Source organism: Akanthomyces muscarius, chromosome 4, assembly GCF_028009165.1.
Source record: "Akanthomyces muscarius strain Ve6 chromosome 4, whole genome shotgun sequence".
Lineage (NCBI taxonomy): Eukaryota > Fungi > Ascomycota > Sordariomycetes > Hypocreales > Cordycipitaceae > Akanthomyces > Akanthomyces muscarius.
Window position 1 is genome coordinate 2,337,368 of NC_079244.1, and position 18,857 is coordinate 2,356,224.

At 56.1% G+C, this 18,857-nt stretch overlaps 7 protein-coding genes across 7 annotated transcripts; 4 read left to right on the top strand and 3 right to left on the bottom strand.

Moving 5' to 3' along the window:
* Positions 1 to 1,402: 1,402 nt before the first annotated feature.
* Positions 1,403 to 3,261, top strand: LMH87_011445 (uncharacterized protein; the record flags this gene model as incomplete). Its single annotated transcript, XM_056200588.1, has 2 exons — positions 1,403 to 1,561; positions 1,639 to 3,261. The coding sequence occupies 2 exons, from the start codon at positions 1,403 to 1,405 to the stop codon at positions 3,259 to 3,261; spliced, it is 1,782 nt and encodes a 593-aa protein (XP_056052422.1).
* A 307-nt stretch (positions 3,262 to 3,568) lies between these two features.
* Positions 3,569 to 4,756, bottom strand: LMH87_011446 (uncharacterized protein; the record flags this gene model as incomplete). Its single annotated transcript, XM_056200589.1, has 1 exon — positions 3,569 to 4,756. The coding sequence occupies one exon, from the start codon at positions 4,754 to 4,756 to the stop codon at positions 3,569 to 3,571; it is 1,188 nt and encodes a 395-aa protein (XP_056052423.1).
* Positions 4,757 to 5,506: 750 nt separating this feature from the next.
* LMH87_011447 (uncharacterized protein) lies at positions 5,507 to 7,981 on the bottom strand (the record flags this gene model as incomplete). The annotated part of the gene is made up of 1 exon (XM_056200590.1): positions 5,507 to 7,981. One exon carries the CDS (start codon positions 7,979 to 7,981, stop codon positions 5,507 to 5,509), a length of 2,475 nt encoding a protein of 824 aa, XP_056052424.1.
* A 2,684-nt stretch (positions 7,982 to 10,665) lies between these two features.
* Positions 10,666 to 12,043, top strand: LMH87_011448 (uncharacterized protein; the record flags this gene model as incomplete). The annotated part of the gene is made up of 2 exons (XM_056200591.1): positions 10,666 to 11,001; positions 11,171 to 12,043. 2 exons carry the CDS (start codon positions 10,666 to 10,668, stop codon positions 12,041 to 12,043), a joined length of 1,209 nt encoding a protein of 402 aa, XP_056052425.1.
* A 248-nt stretch (positions 12,044 to 12,291) lies between these two features.
* Positions 12,292 to 13,372, top strand: LMH87_011449 (uncharacterized protein; the record flags this gene model as incomplete). Its single annotated transcript, XM_056200593.1, has 6 exons — positions 12,292 to 12,333; positions 12,585 to 12,589; positions 12,652 to 12,802; positions 12,987 to 13,151; positions 13,217 to 13,279; positions 13,337 to 13,372. 6 exons carry the CDS (start codon positions 12,292 to 12,294, stop codon positions 13,370 to 13,372), a joined length of 462 nt encoding a protein of 153 aa, XP_056052426.1.
* Positions 13,373 to 13,941: 569 nt separating this feature from the next.
* On the top strand, positions 13,942 to 16,417 carry LMH87_011450 (uncharacterized protein; the record flags this gene model as incomplete). The annotated part of the gene is made up of 4 exons (XM_056200594.1): positions 13,942 to 13,953; positions 14,006 to 14,054; positions 14,105 to 14,829; positions 14,882 to 16,417. 4 exons carry the CDS (start codon positions 13,942 to 13,944, stop codon positions 16,415 to 16,417), a joined length of 2,322 nt encoding a protein of 773 aa, XP_056052427.1.
* A 388-nt stretch (positions 16,418 to 16,805) lies between these two features.
* Positions 16,806 to 18,011, bottom strand: LMH87_011451 (uncharacterized protein; the record flags this gene model as incomplete). Its single annotated transcript, XM_056200595.1, has 1 exon — positions 16,806 to 18,011. One exon carries the CDS (start codon positions 18,009 to 18,011, stop codon positions 16,806 to 16,808), a length of 1,206 nt encoding a protein of 401 aa, XP_056052428.1.
* Between the last annotated feature and the right edge of the window lie 846 nt (positions 18,012 to 18,857).

The following is an 18,857-nucleotide window of genomic DNA, read 5'->3' on the forward strand; positions in this document are numbered from 1 at the left end:
ACAAGTATGCACAACGCCAGCCTACTAGCACCATCGGCGCGCACGGGCAGAGTGAGGCTGGCGAGGGGACCAGAAGGAGCTCCTGCAGGTACGTAGGATTTACTAATTAAAGCGCTAGAGGCGGCATCGCACCCTTCTGCTGCGGATGTACATTCTTGTCCAATTTTTGTACGTGATTCTCTTTTCAACAATATTAGTCTTGTTTATCCAATTTCAAATTCCCATTGCAGAAAGAAATGAGAGCGCAAATTCCTGGGGCGCCCTCTTGCGTAGCCTTTTTGCATGTGATTCTCAACAAACTGACAAAAAAAAAAGTCCGCAAGGTTAACTTACCTGCCTTTACCGCAAGAGGCAACCCGCTACAGCCCGCTGCTTGTCCACTAGCAACGCGGCGAGGCTGCAGGGGTTTGAGAACCTTGTCTCTGCCAAGAGCCACGTCTAGCCGCAAGCTTTGTCTCGCATGGGAAAAGGGCAGCGTGTGTGTGTAAAAGAAGCAATGAGGGAAAAAGAAACCTTCAGATCCTCTCCGGTGGATTTTCCCCGGGGAAACTGCGTAAGTGTTACGATGCGTATACGTGTGCAACCTATACTTGAGTCAAGAGACACGGAGCCAGATGGAAAAAGAAAACCACAAGGGGGCGCCACCAAGAAACCACCACACACACTTGACACGCACAGGAAGCAGCCACAGGAAATAGCTCCAACTAATACCCGTGGCGGCCCAGCGCCATTGAGTGCCTGCGGCTCAAAGGCCCACGTCCTCAAACCATTGGCTGACACTGCAAAATGACGCACGCACAAGGGCCTCCAAGACACGCGACCGCCGTAGCACCAATTCGTCCTAGCCCTGGCCGCTAAACATTTATCGCAAGCTAATTCAAATCACACCAGCCCAACTGTATTCGCAGGCCCTTTTTGAAGGCTGAAGCGTGCTGGAAACTCGGTCCCTGACTTGCCGTGCCGTGTAAGCTGCTGTCGTGGCCGCCCACAACCCGCCCCCAGGAAACCAGAGACACGCACGCGGCACCACTCCTGGCTCCAACTAGTTGTCGTGCCAGATGCTGGTCTGGAGTGGCACTGTTACACTGCTCCTCCGTTGCGGTGCGAGTAGAAAACTCCCCTGTACTCTTGTCCATGTACCTCTACTTTCCCAGTTCCCACTCACCTTCGACCCCCGTTCCCACTCCCAAGTTCCCAACCCACACAAGCTGATCTCCCCGATAAGTACTCTCGTGCTGCTGGTTGGCAACTTAAACTCTCATTCTTGGTGATTGATTTCTCTCTACTGTTTACTGTCTATTCACGCCTTTCGTTTCTCCTGAAACCACTTTGTCAGCTTCACATTTGACTTCTGCAACGACCTCAACCTCATATCGCCGTGTGCTCGGCACTCTCAGCCACCATGTTTAAGCACTTTCGTCGTGGTGGCGGACGCCTCAGTCTCCCCATTGACGAGCCCGCACTCGCAGCGCCTTCGCGAAAGCAAAAGAAGCGTTTTCGCAATGTCAAGCGCCTCTCCGTCCTCGTCGTCGCCGTGACCATCATGGCCACTGGCTTCATGGTTAGTCTTTTTCCACCAACTCTTAAACAGCAAATAAATACTTCCACGCCCTCGATACTAACACACCCGTCGCCCAGGCCACCAAGAGCTCGTCCTTTGCTTCCACCCTCCGCCAGTCGTCCTGGGACGGCACCGTCACCCACGCCCAGCTCTTGAACCTTTCCCTGCCGCAGCAGTCTCGCAACGTCGGCGGCACCCGTCGCTTCCGCGTCTTCATGCCCGCCGACGCGCCGCACCTCAGCCTCTGCAAGTCCGTCATGTCGTCCGTCGCCCTCGGCTACCCCCTGCCCATCCTGCTCAACTGGAAGGGTGAGTTTAACCGCCCCGAGTGGCATCTCGCCGGCAGCCACATCGCCAAGCTCGAGAGTCTGCACGCGGCCATCGAGGCCCTGCTCGCAGACCCCAACGACATTGCCCACGACGATGACCTCGCCGTCCTCGTCGACTCGTACGATATTTGGTTCCAGCTGCCCCCGTCCGTGCTGATCCAGCGCTACCACCAGCTCAACAAGGAGGCCGATCAGCGCATACGAAAAGAATGGCGGGAAATCCGGGGTGAGCACGATAACTTCCCCATACAGCCTCCGAAGCAAAATATAGTCGTCACATCCGCCAAGGACTGCCACCCCGGTCCCCAGTCGGGCTCCAACCCGCACTACGACCACTGGCCGCAGTCCCCCATGCCAAAGTTCATGTACGGCCCGGGCACGGACAAGGTGTCGGGACCTCTGTTCGATTCCGCGCGAAAATATAAAAAGGTCCGCCCCCGCTGCGTCAACAGCGGCATGATCATGGGCACCATGGGCGCACTCCGGGCTGCCCTCGTCCGCAGCAAAGAAAAGATTGCCGAGGCGGAGCGCACAGGACGACAGCTCTGGAGCGACCAAGCGCTCGTTGGCGAGATCATGGGTGACCAGGAGCTCTGGCGCGAGTGGATGCGCCATCTGGGCTCGACATGGAACGGCGACGCCTCAGACAGCACGCCGTCCAGCCTACACAAAGACGTGCTGCCCATTGCGCGGGCCGCGATGCAGGGCAAAAACTTTGAGTTTGGCATCGGCCTCGACTACTCCTTCAGCACCATCCCGCCGACCTGCTCCGCCGAGGAGGACGGCTACTTTGTCAACCTCAACGACCACAAGCAGGTCGAGGCCGAGTCGGAAAGGGCCGGCGTCGTCGACGGCATCCGCGTCCGCGGCGTGCCCCCGGAGCTGGCCCTGGCCAAGAACTCCCCGAACGCCGCCCGCGACGCGGCCAAGTACCGCGATCCGCTGCGCGACATATCCTGGGGCGACGTGCCGCTGTACACGGACTTTTACTTTGGCACCACGCCTGTCGGCATCCACCACAACGCCTACGTCGACAACCTCAAGGCCTGGCGCATCGAGCACTGGTGGGACCGCATGTGGTTCTACCCGCAGCTGCGCAAGCTCGTCTCGTCGCACCTCATCCTCCCGCAGACGGGGTCCGGCGTCCGCCCCATTGTTCGCCTGGCGTCGGCGGCGTCGGACGGCAAGGAGGTCATCTACATGCCCCCCGCGTCGGAAACGCACGAAAAGGTCGTGACGGTGTTTGAGCCGGCCAAGGATGGCGAGGACGCCACGTTTCCGCCCATCTCATGGGACGGCATCTGCCAAAAGGGCAAGAAGCCGTGGTTTGAGGAGCTCTTTGGCGACAAGATTGGTCCCTTGGCTCTGTGAAACCGCACAGCGAAACAAATATAATTCAACAATAATTTACTCTGCACCTCGGAACGAGGTAGCAAACTCATGTACCACAACAAGCATAGATACCAGATTTCTTTTCTTCTTTGTCTTTGGCGTTTCAACAGCCAGGAATTTTTTTTTTTTTTTTTTTTTCTTGGAGGCAGGCACAGGATACCCCAGGTTATTTCAATATGACATGAATGGCAATTGCCATGCCCCAACCATCCGATTCATTTCATCGTGAGATGTTAAGGTCTTAGAATGTATCCAAAACCAAAACCGCCATCTTATTCGTGTGACATTATACCCCCAGCTTCGTCAACGCAGCCATGGCCGCGTCTCTCCATCCATCCACCAGCTCTGCGCGCTGGCCTCTCGGGCAGACTTCCACCAGCGCCCGCGTGAAGCGCAGCACCGTCCACACGTCCGTCACCTCGGCCGGGATGCCCTGCTCCCACCACTGCTCGATCCCGCGCTCCTCGAGCGTCTTCTCGAAAATCCCCCGCAGCCGCTCCTTCTCTGCGCCCGTGGCCTCTTCCGGCTGCCCGTTCCAGAGAAACGCCCGGACCGGATCCCAGCGCGGCGCGGGCACAACGCCCGCAAACTCCCAGTCCAGGATGCCCGTCAGCGTGCCGTCGGGCGTGGCCATGACATTGGCAAAGTGCAGGTCCTTGTGCGCCAGGATGAGCCGCGTGGCCGCGAGCTGCGTCTCCAGACTGGGGAGATGCGCAATGAGCGCCTCGAGGCGCGGCTGGAGATCCTGGCGAAGCCACGCCAGCGACTCGTGCCTGGAAACGGCATGGACGTAGACTTGCAGGAAGGCCTGCACCAGCTCCGCGTGGCTCTTGTACGGGCCCGTCGGGTTCAGCGTCGTGACCGACTCCTCCGCGCTCCAGTACGCTTCAATGTCCGGCACCATCCAGAAGGTATCCTCCAGGACCGGCCCAGGCACCGCCTCCCCAGTCTTGTCGTCCAGCTGCAGGCCGCCGACATGCTGCCACTCATGGGCGTTTAGTTCCACGAGCACGTCGGTGAGCTGCGCCACCAGCCGAACCTTGGCGTCCTCGCTCATGTCCGCGAACATTTTGTCGACGCTGGCGCCGGGCACGCGCTCAAGCAGCGTAAACTCGCGCCGGAGCGCATTGTCCGACGTAGCATCAAAGCGCACCACGGCGGGCACGGGAATCGACGTGTGCCCCGCGAGCCACCGCAGCACGGCGACCTCGTTGGCCGTCTTGGTGCGGGGAATATCGCGCCCGGAGACGCGCAGCACCAGCGTCACGGATTCATCGGGCCGGCGCGGCGTGCGAAAGGGTGGTGCGGCGTCGGCTGGGAGACTGGCAAAGTGCACGAGGTAGATGGAGTGAAAGGCGGCCGTGACCCGGAGTGGCTCGATGGCGGTGGGCTGCGGCAGCGAGAGGCTCGTGATGAGGGCGGCGATGGCCTCTGCGGAGAGGACTGGTAAAGTCTCGCTTACAGATGTTGCCATTGCGAAGGAAATGTGGCGGTAGCACCTTGCTGCTGCGGTGCCGTGTTACAAGTTATAATTGGGCTGGCGAGACTTTGGTTCGTGGCGTGAGATTGTCGTCAATCCGCTTACTGGCACTAATACGCGGCGTGGGCCGGGATCTTCGCTACAAGCCACCATTCTCAAACTCGTCATCCGAGCAATTTGAAGTGCCACAATTGACATATCTTTGAAGGTTCTCGGATCGACCATGTGGGATTTTGAATTGTTGCACACAGACACGCTAGCCTCCCAATTCTAGCAGTTCGTCCCAGGTCTGTGGCACGAACAGCCTCTCGGCGTTGCATTCGTGTACGCTGTGCGACTACGCCCGAGGCAAATCACGAACGCAGGGTGCACAAAGCAGTTCCAATAAAGAGGGTGGTATATTTTCGGTGTGCTATTGTTTTTTCTATGGAAGCAAAGCGGGCTTTTCCTGGGGCGGTTAACAATAAGTACTGAACAGACTCTGTGGAGTATAAGGCGTAAAGAGAAAAGACCAAGAACAAAGACAAATATCGTTATGAAAAGACAACCAGCTCCTCGCTAGTGAGGGTATTTGCGTCATAGAAATCCAAACTCGAGAGCGAGAGAAAACAGAATATGTCCATCCATCCGTAAAAGACAGTAAAATAACAACTGAATACATTAATAAAGAAATATTATAGCCCCAACGTTGAAAGCAGTTGGGGATGCGTTCTGCAACTGTGGGGGTACCGTCTCACCATAAGTTCACGACGTCTCCTCAACAAGTCGCACAATCTCACAGAGACTTCTCATAAACAAGGCGTCGGCATCGGTGACGTCGGCGTCACTGATGGGCTCATCAAGCCGACCGCTCGCAGACATGAGACGCGCCGTGGCGATGAGTCGCACAATGCACTTGTACAAGCCCTCCTGAACGGTGCGCACAGGGCCCTCGTTTCCAGCACTCGAGGCCGGGTTGCTGGGCAGCAGCTCGTCCCTGGACCACGGCCGCGATGTCGTACTGGTCATGGTGCTGGTTCGCCGAGCAATGCGACTGTTGCGCCCACCGGCAGCAGGAGGCTCAATGGATGTGTCGCCCAAGCCAAGAAGGGATGCTGCCTTTTTAGGAATGTCGTCCTGCTGTCGGTCTGCTGAGGCGCGGCCAGTAGTGCGGCGGCTGCTCATATGCCGCACGAGGTCCGAAGGCGGCGCGGACGCGGCGCTGCGGGCAAGCAAGGCAGAGACGTAATTGTACGCCATGATATGTGCGAACAGAGCATCACATATGTACTCGGAGCAGGTGCCAAAAACATTTTGAATCGCACTCCAGGCCTTTTGCGAATCCATGCCCCCAATACTGCCGGCGCGGCTTCTGTTGGCAGACAGCATGGCGCTCTGTCGTAGGCTAGCGGAAGATGCTCTCTTCAGCGGGTTGACCTTTTGCCAGATAGACTTCCGTCCAGTGCCTTCAGATGCAAGGGGAGATGGGAGTCTCAAGAGGTTGGTATCGGGTAGCCTCATCTTCTTTGAGTACGAGCGGATCGTATCAATCGTCAAGCTAGACGAGAGAAGAATGGTCTCTGGGAAGCATGCGACAGAGACTCGGAGGGTTTCAATCACATCCGGCGGTAGCGGTACGACTCTCGCGAGCTCATCGCCTCCAAAGTTTGGAACATAGGGCTTTGCTGTGTTTGCCAATGTAACAACATTGCGAGACGGCGAGGCAGGAGGAGTTGCCCTCGAATAGTCTGGCCCTAGACCTCTCCAGGAACTCTCGTGGTCGTTGTAGAGACTGCTCTCTTCAGCGTCTGCATCAGAGGTGTAAGCGTCACTCATTGGTGGGGATTCCAGGATCGGTGCTGGTTGGCGGGCAGCAACGACGGTAGTTGGTGACTGCTTTTGGAGGCTCTCAGCGCTTATGCGCGATAGTCTTTGGTGGTGTTTTTGGGGAACAGGCGGAGGTGTCGAGGGAAGGATGTGTGACATGGGGGTGCGTCGCTCGACAGGAGACGGACCAGGCGATGTGGCTCGCTGAAACTCTTGTGCAGGGATGTTTGTGCGATCAGAGGACTGTTCCGAAAATATCTCTGGGAGACCATGTTTTGATATTCTTCTCGCGGTCGCTGGCAAGACGAGGGGTGATGGCTGAAGCGATTCAAAGGTTGTAACTCCAGTCACGGAATGCGACTTTTTGTGAATCAGCCGGCTGCGAAAGACGGCGGCAGACTGCTCATAATCGAGCGGAAAAGGGTCATTGTCCACGACTGTAGGCGGCGTGGAGGGCCGGGGTGGCCGGGGTGAGAGAGGGAATAAAAGAGGTGATAGTGGTTCTGGCGCAGCATCCGAATCCGACTCCTCATCGGCTTCATCAAACTCGGGGCCAGAGTCGCCATCGATCCAGCTGCAGTGCGCAGGTTCTGCAGGCGGCGATGGTGGTTGGGGAGATTGCTTCCGTACTGAACCTTCAACAGACGTCGCCGCTGTGATAATAGATGTGTTTCGGCGGTATCGAAACGACGGGGGAGGCATGCCTGAAGACTCATCCTCACTTAAAAGACTATCCATGTCGGATGTGTCTGGGTAGCTGTGACGGTGTTGGTGTTGCTGCTCGAGAAACGAAGCCATCGAGTCCTTTTCTTCGATAGCCCCGAGAATCTGGACCCGAGAGGACGCTGGCTGAAATGCGGAAGCCATGCTGAGTCGGTTCGTAAAATGACCGGCGGCTCTTGCTCGCGCCATGTACTCGGCGACGATGGAATATGATGGGGTACCTGCCGTCATGCTTTTAGAAGTGAAGACGTCGCTGGCGAGTTCCAAGTCGCGGGCAAGCAGCTCGGGTAAGTAGTCGTCGACCCGCTGTTCCATGCTGTCTTCAGGGAGAATCGGGGTTGTGTAACTTGAGGCTGAAGCGGACAGTGTAAGCGGCATCAGGCCCTTCATACTCGAGACGGATCTCCTCCGGGACGGCGACGAGCGGCTGGAGCAAGTGGAAGTAGAGGTCCTGCTCGGGCTACCTGGGATACACTCGGAAGTATTCGTGAGTGAGGCTGTCTGGTGTCGTAGAGGTAGATTTATAATGTTCAGGCCATCTAGTGGCACGGAAGCAGGGTCGTAGCCGGAAGCTGGCATGGGAAGCGAGGAGGGCTGCCAGGCTGCGCGACGGGCCGCGTGCCTGGGACGGGCAGCTATATAAGATTCCGAGATTGGAGGAGAGGGGCGGAGCGCCACGGCCAGCAGCATCTGGCGAGATCAGGGCAAGACAGCTTTTTCAGGGACGGTGATTGTGTCTGAGAGAGCGAGGCGAGCGAGGGATGCGAAGATAGCCGGGCTAGAGCGGCGCGGACGGCGGGCGCGCGGCGGGCGAGACAAGGGAGGGCGAGGCCGCACTTTGTTTGCCTTGGCCACACGAAGCACCTGGGGGCCAAAAGCAGGCGAGACAGTTGCAAGAAGCGGTCTCGAGATGGGATTGTAGCACCGCGCGAGGGGTGGTGTGGGTTGAAAGGGAAATCCAAAACATCTTTTATGAAGATGAGAGCAGAGAGCGCGACTTTTACCATTAACTAGAGCAGGGCCGCCGTTGGGCGGGATTTACACGGCATACTAGCTGCCCCCGCTTGGCATGATGTGTTGCTTTTTCCTTTTTACAAACGTCTCCTCAAATTGCCGGTTGTGTATTGTGCTTAGACTCTTGAAAGAAGCAAGTTCCAAAGACTATGCGTGGGGAAAAAAGCAACCTCACTTACAGGCCACTAGTTGGCTGCACAGGATTTCGCTCTCTTTTACAACAGCGCACGGGTGACTACATCGATGGCAGGCTGCAGTAGTGTCTTTATGCAGGCCCTGACGATGTAGTTACTGTGGGAAGAAAGAAAAAAAAGAGCCAGGAGAACTGAGAGTTGCGCTTGCAAAAGAAAAACCCGTCAACGCGCAGCGAGGTTGGAGTAGGACAGAAGAGGTCAAAGCATTGCTGCAGCTTGCAGAAAAGCACTGGCAAGCAATCGCCACCAAGGGCGAGAAATCGGGCAGTGTGCGGCGCAAGCTCTTTGATCGGACAATTCAAGTCGTTTATATTGACAAGCTTTCCCGGGCCGCCTCCTGTCACTTAATTAATCTACTGTAACGGCCGGGAGACACAGTGGCCCGCTAGGACGGTGGTGGCAGAGTTGGCACATGCAGGCACCGGAGACTATTAATTTATATCATTATCAACTTGTTATTGCATAGACACAAAAGATTGGAGACGCCTTGGGGAAAAGCATGGGTTGCGAAGGTGTGCCAGGGGTGAGTGGTTCGGGCACCCGATGTAATGAGGGCCCCCTTGCGTCACCTTGTGTGGCCCCGTCCGGAAACGCACATCGCTTCGAGCCTTGAGCGAGTTAAGGGTTCGCTGGTACGGAGTGATCCTTGTCAATTCAGAAGTCCTGGGACAAAGAGAATGGCGTGTTTCTGGCTACGTGGCTTGAGACTAGGTGGTGTGGATATCCAGTGAATATGCGAGATAAACAAGACGAGGGGCATCGAGGCTTGCAGTCAGTGCTGTACTCGGACGAAAGATGGGATGCATATACGGCTCAGGACGCACGTACATGACACTGATGGCCATGGCAAGGCTACACGGGACTTTGAAACTCATGCAGCGAGGGCGGTGTAAGCTTGTGTCCTTTACCTGCCGTTATGCACTCCAATGAACACGGCAGCACGGGTGATATCATGGTCATACTCGCCAGCTCAGCCAAAATGATGGATTGTGCGGGATGCATTTGGGATATGACGAATCATTCGCGCAAAAAAAAAGCAAGTAGAGATGCGCAATCGCTAGAAAGTACGCAGGCGGGCAAGACAGGTCTTGGCGACCAAAGTGGCATGCTAACTGAAGGACGTATAGACTGGGTGGAGGTTGAGGAACAAGAAGTAAAGGAAAAAGAAAACAACGACAGCCCTTAGTCAAAGGGATGAGAATACTTTATCGTCGAGTTGAAGTTTGGGTAGGCTCCCAAGCTCGTGATGGTGTTTTGCAGCAGCCAATCGAGGACGCTGCGCAATGCACGGCTGCCCTGTGGCTAGCGGACGGAGCCACTGTAAGTCGCTAGAAGCTGCTGCGGCTGCCCCTGTAAATGCGACGGTAAAGACGCTAAAGAGCAGTCTGCTGTCGTGACTGCAGCTGGTCTGCTTTAGCACTCGGTCTTTTTCTTTTTCTTTTTCTTTTTCTTTTTCTTTTTCTTTTTCTTTTTCTTTTTCTTTTTCTTTTTCTTTTTCTTTTTCTTTTTCTTTTTCTTTTTCTTTTCTTTCCAGCTGGATACGCTTTGGTCTGCGGTCTCGACTGGTTTCTATCCAACAACTAGCAGACTAGCAAATGCATGCTAATTGCTATCGATGCATGGTAAACGGTCTCTTGAAAGCTAGCACGAGTCGTATCTCAGGTGTTGGCTGAAGCTAAAGCGAGCTATTGAACAGCCGCCACCAGGCGTTTTGTGCCCGGCATTTCAGGGCTTCTTCCACACCCGGTCCCCTAAAACAAGCCGCCTAAATTTCCCGTTACAGCGGCCTTCGTACCTGCTCCAGCACCACCATCGCTGTTCCTCTCAACCTTTGCTTATCCACACCTCCAGTCTTGTCACCGTCCGTCTCCACGTCCCGGCTCGCCAAAGAAAAAAAAAGTTACCACCAGAGCCACCATCGCCAGACATCAAAACTTTTTCGTTTTTTCCTTTTCCAGCTGTGCCACCCCTCTCGCGTATCATAGTGCCTTGATCGACCATACATTGACACCGAGCCCGCAATTCCCACTGTCTGAGCGCAATTAGTCAAGCCCAATTGAAGCTAGACAGGTCCTCAACTCTGCCTGCTTCGGCGCGCAAGAGCTTGCTGCGCATCACCAAACGAGGAATTAGACCCCCAAGCAGTCAAGCACGCACACCACAACGATGCTCACCGAGGAGCTCGTGTCCGCCGTCTGTGGCCCGCCCATTGCTGCCAACACTGCCGTGCCCAAGGACGTCGGCATCTACAACCACACCGTCGCGCCCGCTTGGCGTCTCAAAGCCACCTTCAAGAAGAGCTCTGTTGGCCCCAACTGCCTTGCCGTCAGCGAGAATCACGTTTTCGCCGCCCAGGAGCAAAAGGCCCATGTCCATGTATACTCACGCCAGCGTGGTACCCAAGAAACTCTCGTTTCTTTTCATGAGAGGATACGAAGTGTAGCTCTCGCAGGAAACGTCTTGCTGCTGGGCACTGCCGAGGGCAGGTTGATGCTCTGGGAGGTAGGTTTCTTTTTCCATATTCCCAAATCGGCATCGTCAATCATATTTCACCCATCCCCTTCTGCTTCCGTGCAACGCTGTCCGTGGACGGTCGTTTCCTTTCTCGAATTCCTTTTGTCATCTTTTCTCATCTCTCAACCGCAATATATACTGATTCCGTGGCGCATAGACATCAACTGGCCGTCTCGTCACCACGCCTCCTTGCCATGTGCAGGCAATTTCCTGTCTTGCCACTACAGACAGCCACGTGTTGACTGCATCTGATGACTCAAACATTAATGTCTGGTCCCTGGCCAGGCTGCTCGAGTACGGCGCCGATCCTGGTTTCGAGCCCGATCTGACCCTCTCTAATCACCGTGGAGCTATTACGTCCCTCGTGGTGGCGTCTGGCGACAATGCCGAGACGAGCCTATGTGTGTCCTCCAGCAAGGACAAGACAAGCATCGTGTGGAACTACCAGACCGGTCAAGTTTTGAGAACCCTTCTCTTCCCGTCGATACCCCTTTGCGCCACCCTGGACCCTTGCGCTCGCGCCCTTGTTGTCGCTGCCGAAGATGGCTCCATCTTCCTTGTCGAATTCTTTGGCGACAAGCCTTTGCTCGGCTCGCGAAGCGCTGAGCTGTCCTCTATCGTCGTCCAGGTCGGCTCGCCCTTGGGCGTTGCCGATGCCGATGCTGGCCCCGCCACTTGCCTGGCCTTGAACTACAACGGCACCACCCTCATCACAGGCCATACAAAGGGCAAGATTCTCCAGTGGAATCTGACCGACAACAGCCACCCCGCGGAGCTCGCAAACCTCAATGCGTCTGTTACCAACCTAGCATTTGTCCCTCTCCTTGCATCCCACAAGTCGCACCAAACGCCAACCGTTGTCAAGCCCAACCAGTCTCAGCGCCAGTATATCCTCTCTACGCAAATTGCTGGAGACTCGACGGCCACGCGTTTTAGCGATATGATGAACACTCCTGGCTTTTCTGACGACACTATTGCCCGCGCGCTGCATGCATTTGCTACGCCCGCGGCAAGCTCCGAGGCTGCGTAGGGCTAAAGCGTTCAGCGCCAAGTCGTGGTTTACAGCTCTGCAGAAACATGTATGTGTCTTGACCTTTGCAAATGCGTGAACCAGCCGGCCGAGCCTCAGCCGACTCAGCGGGTGCCGCTGCCGGCTGCGCCACGCAAGCCCGAATACTCCGAATTTCCCGAACTTTATGGCCGACTTTGCGGACAAAGGCAGCAACACGAAAAGATACCCCGGATTGTTTGGAGCTTGCTTACAACGCGAGAAAGGTGATGATCAAGCTACATGCAGCATTTACGTCATTAATCAAGCACGTACATTATTGTGCTGTCAGGCATAGCCAAGTCTCACAATCTACCTACTATCGGCACTAAGAAGCCAATGATATCCTCGACACTACACTCTAGAATCTTCAAGCCCTGTATAAAGAAATGAAATATTTGACAATATCAGGTCAAAATGGACAAATTATTTATTTGCCCAAGTAACAGATTAATGCCTGGATTTACAGTGTTGGCACTAGTCCGCACTGTAAGCTGCCAGTACCTTTTGCCCATCAACACAGTGCGGGTCAGTAAAAACTTGTCGCCCCCAAGCGCTGGAGCACGGCCCGACTAAGACCGACTTTACAGCGAGGCGACATCATCAGCGCCTTTCCTAAGCACGCTGGACTACTCTATCCCGCATATCACCCTTTCCCTCCTCCCCAACCTCACACCCATCAGCACAATGTCTGCCGTCGCAACATTACGAGGCGAAGCGCCCCAGCAGGTCCGATCTCTGGTATGTTTTCTATGCATCGCAGCTGTTCTTGCGCCTGCTTGCGACCGTTGGCCAGCCCCAAAAAGTTATTCCCCGGCCAAGCGCCGGGCGCCAGGATTTATTCAGCCACGGCCCTTGCTTTACGCCAGCGCAGTAGTATTTCGAAAGCCGTTTCAGTTCCGCTAACGCGATTCGTTATTTTTAGTATCGCCAATTATTGCGTCAGGGCGAGCAGTTCACGGCCTACAACTTCCGCGAGTACGCGAAGCGGCGAACGAGGGATGCCTTTCACGAGCACAAGGCCGAAAAGGACTCGCGCAAGGTTCAGGAACTTATCCAGAAGGGCCTCAAGGAGCTGCAAGCGATGAAGGTACGACCCGGACACTGCCAATGTGGCCCGAACAGCTTCGAGATGGCTAACGCATTTGAATACAGCGCCAAACTGTGATTGGACAGTTCTACCAGCTTGACCGATTAGTTGTCGAGGGGAGACTTGCAGTAAGAGCTTGAGTCCAGTGATATATCCAAATGCTCGCTAACCTAAGGCTGCGACAGGACTCTGGCAAGCCGGGTCAAGTGGCGAAGCAATAAACGCCCTCGGCACGTTGAATTCGACGCCATCTAAGGTCAAGACGGCCTCGGAATTGGGAGCCTAACATGAACCAGACTCTCCTATCAACGAATATGAAATTATCAAGACAAAATCATTGTTCGAATACCTGTACAATAACAGAGTGGTCATCAAAATCATGTTGCTTTATTGCGGGGGCGGACGGGCCGTCCTCGCTGGCGTGGCGTACTGCGATTGCACTTGACGAAAAATAGACAATACACAAATCTCAACCGTTAAATAAAGATTACATTTTGAATCATAATAATGTAAATGGCTTCAGTTCTGCGTGGGATACCATGACCAAGTCGATCGCGGTGAGTGTCCCGATGCAGTATGCTTATGTAATGCAAACCAGCCACCACCAATTGATCGCAGATGCTCTCATGTCGCGCCGACACCAACCGTGTCATGAGATGCTGTGACGACGGCATCCAGCGCACCATTGCTGTCGCATCAATCCACTGATAGCGCAATCTCCTCCTACGTTGACGCGAGATACTTTGTACATTTTCTCCGATCGCAACCGCCGCGGAGCCGCCAAAGCACAATGGCACCTGGCGCAAGTCATCTCGGCCAAGTCCCTTAGCAACTATTCGCTAACAACCCACCAGACTCGTCGCGCTAATCGCGCTGGCTATGCCGAGCATGATGACTTTGAAGGTAATACTGCACAGAGCGGCCATCTCCAGTGTCTTGGCTAACAGATGCAGGCCTCCCGGTCAGGCAATGGCGCCAGGAATGGGTCAACGTCGCACCCCCGGTCGAACAGGAGCCTCAGCAGCTGAACGACGTCTGGGCAATCGAGCTGATACACGGTATGCCAAAGGACGCCGGCCTCTTGACGCCGCATAGCCAAGAGCTTCTTCGTGCGGCTCGATCTGGGCGACTGTACAAGCGTCCTGCACCCACAGACGAAGACGAGGCCGAGGCAGACAACAACGCCAACGAAAAGCCCGAAAAGAAAGAAGAGGAGGCCGCGCCAAAGGGCTACTCTATTAAGATATGGAAGCAGGTCCCCAGGAACGTAGAAGCTTCAAACATCTCGCGTCTTGCCAAGCGACGGAAGAATACCGTCACGATCGCCAGCAAGACCCCAGAAGACAGGGCGCATGGGTCGACTGTTACGAGAGCCACAGTGCGGCGTGTCGATGCCGCCGGCAACCCGTACACTGAAGAGGTTACGCTCGCCGACGGCCAGGCCGTGAATGGCGAAATCATTTCTACGCGCGTCGAGACGGTGCAGACCCCTGCGGCGCCTCTCGCCCAGATTCAGAACCAGCGCCGACGACCTCCCCCACCGAAACGTAAGACCAAGGCTGGTCCTGGTCGCGGCAAGAAGAAGAACAGGGGTGGCATCGCAGGCGGACCTCCGCATGCAATTGTTGCCAATGGCAATGGTGTCGCAATGCCCAACCAGCCTACGACGACAGAAAATGTGAGTGTCGCCGACCACTATGTTATGCTGCTTTGCTAATGCCATTATCTAGGGTACTACGAATGAAAACAATGACGCCTCCAATCGTGACAGCGAAATGGCAGACGGCGACGAGGATGAAAGCGATGATGGTGATGAGGGCGATGATGATGACGACGAGCACGGCGACAGCGACCTTCCGGATACGAGCATTGTTGAAGGGTCAAAAGACAATGACGAGACCATGACCGACGCTCCTCCCGTTCCTGTCGAGGTGAAGGAGATGGTCGCCGATGCAGCGGCGGCCGACAAGTTGCCCACCAATCCGATGACATTACCACCACCGCTCGCCTCGCTTGCCAGCGATTCATCATCAAAGGTCGAAGGTAGCCCTTTGAAGAACGTTCTTGTACCATCGCCGACGGAAGCCAAGGCGCCAGAAATACCCAGAAATCTTCTCGCGCAGCCATTGGACATCGAGACCGGTTCGACCATAGCCGAGCCCCCCTCTACCATTGTCGGTGAAGAGCCCGAGGCGGCGGAGAACCGGGATCTTGAGCTCGCGCCGACGTCATCAGAGGCCCTGCTTCCTCCTCCACCCGAGCAAGTTGGCAACATTGCTACTCCCAAGGCCGACGACACCTCGTCGCGGGTTTCCGACAATGAGTACAAGAGCAAGGAATCAGAGCACACGAGCACCGAAAAGTCCTTTCAGCATCAAGATTCCATCATGACGGAAGACACCATCAAGCCCGAAGACTCGGCGTCGGTGCGATTCCCGCTCACAGAGTCCGGCGCGCCCTCGGAGGTTGGCACTGCGTCAGTCGACGAGACCAAGGAACCCGCTCCCGCGCCAGCCTCTGGTCCGATGGAGATTGAAAGCCAGGCTGCACCAGCGCCTGCCCTCCCTGTTCCCCACGAGCTTGCTTCAGAGATTCAGCCGGAACGCGAGCCCTCTGCCCCGGAAGAGCCCAAGGAGGTCGAAGAACCGAAGCACGAGGAACTGAAGCACGAGGAACTGGCGCACGAAGAACAGCCAGCACCATCGTCCGCAGTTGTGAATGAGCCTGAACCTCAAAGTACACTCGAAGCGGCTCCTCCAGCGACACCGTCGCCGTTGCCAGTTGTCGCCGCGCCTGCCGAGCCAGAACCGCAGCCTGAGCCTGAAGCCAAGGAAGAGTCCCCCAAGCCACCGGGTCCGTCGCCCGGCGCCGAACCAGCCGGCGAAGAGAGACTTGCAGAGGCACCAACACCGCAGCCTGTGGAACCCAGTGCAGGCAGTGCACCGGACGAGCCCAGAGCTGCTGAGCCAGAGCCTGTCGCGGAGCCTGTCGCGAAGCCTGTCGCGGAGCACATCGCAGAGCCTGTCGCGGAGCCCGTCAGGGAGCCAATCATCTTGGAGCCCATTATCATGGAGCCTATCGTCTTGGAGCCTATCGACATGGAGCCTATCGTCGCTGAGCCTGCCGAGCCTGCCGTCACGGAGCCTGCCGTCACGGAACCTGTCGCGGAGCCTGTCGCAGAGCCTGTCGCAGAGTCTGCAGCTGCTGCAGAGGCCGAGCCAACAGCCTTAGAACCGAGGAAGGAAGACGATACCACTGATGTGTGAAGGAGCGTGCGTTTCAATGTTTTTATTATTTCTGTCCGCTGGATGCTCTGACGGTTTCTTTGACTTTGGGACAGTGTCAGAAGACGGCGCGTTTTACAGGGGGAATCATGAAATGTTTTTCTGGGGGAAGACTTTGACTTGTACAACAGGCGCAACTGCATGCTTTTTTTTCCTCGTTGCTTCTTGTTTCCATTGGATGTAACTCGCTCTATACGGTTTAAAGTTTTACTCACACAAAAGCCAACATATGTGCAAAAGAAATACAAGAGTATATATCATTTTAACCGTCACGTGTATCTCAAAGATTGGAAACGGCACAAACCCAAAAGAAAAAAAACGCCATTTAATGCAAATGCATCCTACTAACATTCCACAACAAGCCCGCTCTCTATCTCCGTCGCACATCCTCCACCGGAATACCATCTCGTTGGCCCTGCTCCAGATCCAGCGAGTCCAGATCCCGCTCCTTGTCCACCACTTGCGCCTGCTGGCGCTCCGGCCGCGCCACGCGCCCGTGCATCTGCAGGCCGCGAATGTGCGCGTTGCTCAGGCCCAGCAGGCCGGCGCTCAGCAGCAGCAGCGTCATGAGGACGAGCGCGCCGGCCTGCGTCAGGTTGCCGCTCAGCGCGGCGACCATGTACACGACGAGCTTGCTCGCGGCCTCGCAGTACCCGTCGAGGGGCGTCTTGCCGCGCAGCCAGGCGCGCGTCGTCAGCGCCTGCAGGTCGTCGGCCAGCCCGCGCAGGACCACGCGCCGGCGGCTCCCCAGCGCAATCACGTACTCGGTGGGCCTGCTCTCGGGGACGGGGCCGAACATCCTGGCGGCGATTTGCGCGGGGGACGGGAGGGCGGGCGCGGGGCGGCTGCGCTTGCGGATGGTGAAGATGTTGAGGAGCCGCGAGACCATGAGCGCGAGGATAAAGGCGAGCCCCCAGTAGTCGCTCAGCAGCACCATGAGGGTCACGGCGGTGACGGTGAGGACGGGGCTGAGGATGTAGAAGACGTGGCTGAGCCAGTCGAGCTCGAAGATGTCCGTGCCGTGGGCATGATGCTGCGCCGCCTGCTTCGTCGCTCGCAGTCTCCGCTGGCGAATCATGGCCATGCCGCGCCGCAGGATCCGCTCCGCGTCGTCGCTATTCTTCTTCCTCGCCATGCCCACGTTGATCGTCACCGTCTCTACGCCGCCGCCATCGTCCTCGTCCGCATCGGCAGCACTCCCCCACAGGCGCTGGAGGTAGTGCACCATGGCCGCGTTGCGCACCACGTAGCGACGGACCTCGGTGCCGTCGGGCCTCGTCTCGACGGCGGCAATGTCGACGCCCAGCGCCGCGGTGAGGCTCTTGCTGCTGCTGCTGTTGCTGGGTGAGTCGAGAGCGTCGGCAGCTTGCTGGTAGTGCAGGCCGGGGGCGAGGACGAGGGCGTCGAGCCACGACGAGCCGCCGGTGATGGCGGTGCGCTGGGCGACAGTGTTGAGGTCGGCGAGGGCAAGCAGGCCGCCGGCGGAGAGCGACAGGTAGGGGATCGGGTTAGAGGTCCACGATGGGATGAGGGGTGTGTGCGCGAGGAGGCCCTTAGCAGGCTCCCCTTCCAACATTTTCTTTTGGCGTCCTTGCGTGTGTGCAGAGCAGGGTGTAGAGTATACGAGACGGTGAAGTAGTTTTTATTTACAAAGACGGAGATCTGTAAACGTTTTGTGATTACAACGAATAATAAAGAATAATATGCCAAGATACAGAGTTGTAGTCATGGCAATCTCTGCCTAGTTAAGGGAAAGCAAGATCGGAATAGGTCATCGATCAGGTTGCATTTCTACCGAGCGTCACCACCGTTTCATTTGCCACGGTATGCCTGTTGACCACGGCCAGGTCATCTTAACCCTGTAGTTCTTACAACATGGTGTGCAGCGTTGAAAATGCTACGCAAAATTTTGCACATCAAGGTCGCCTTCGCCAACAAGTGTGTGGTTGGCTTATACGTACACGTCTTCACGGTTCACGTGCGTTGGTGTGACATCAGAATAGGCCATCACGCGGGTAACAAATCCGGACCGGCTGCCCACCCCGATGCACCGTAATGATGTGCATAGGGCACGCTCCCTTGGAAAAGCAAGCTCAAAGGCCCTAGCGTATTTGCGCGACGCGATTAGTGCTACGACCGGACAAAACTGCCACGAGATCGTAATGCCGTGTGTTTAGGCGCTGCTGATCAGTCGCTGGTGATGTTCCCCGTATAAGACGGCAGCACATCACACTACCTTCACTCGAACAAACTTTTGAAACTCTGATTTCAGGCGCCATCCTCGAAATACATCCTCCCATCGATTCAAATTTGCCTTTTCATCTTATTTTTACGGAGAGCATTGCGATGGCGAGTACCTGTCGCGTGGAGAGCATAGTCACGATAAATCGTAGGGTAGGCTGTAGCGAAATTGTCGTGTGGT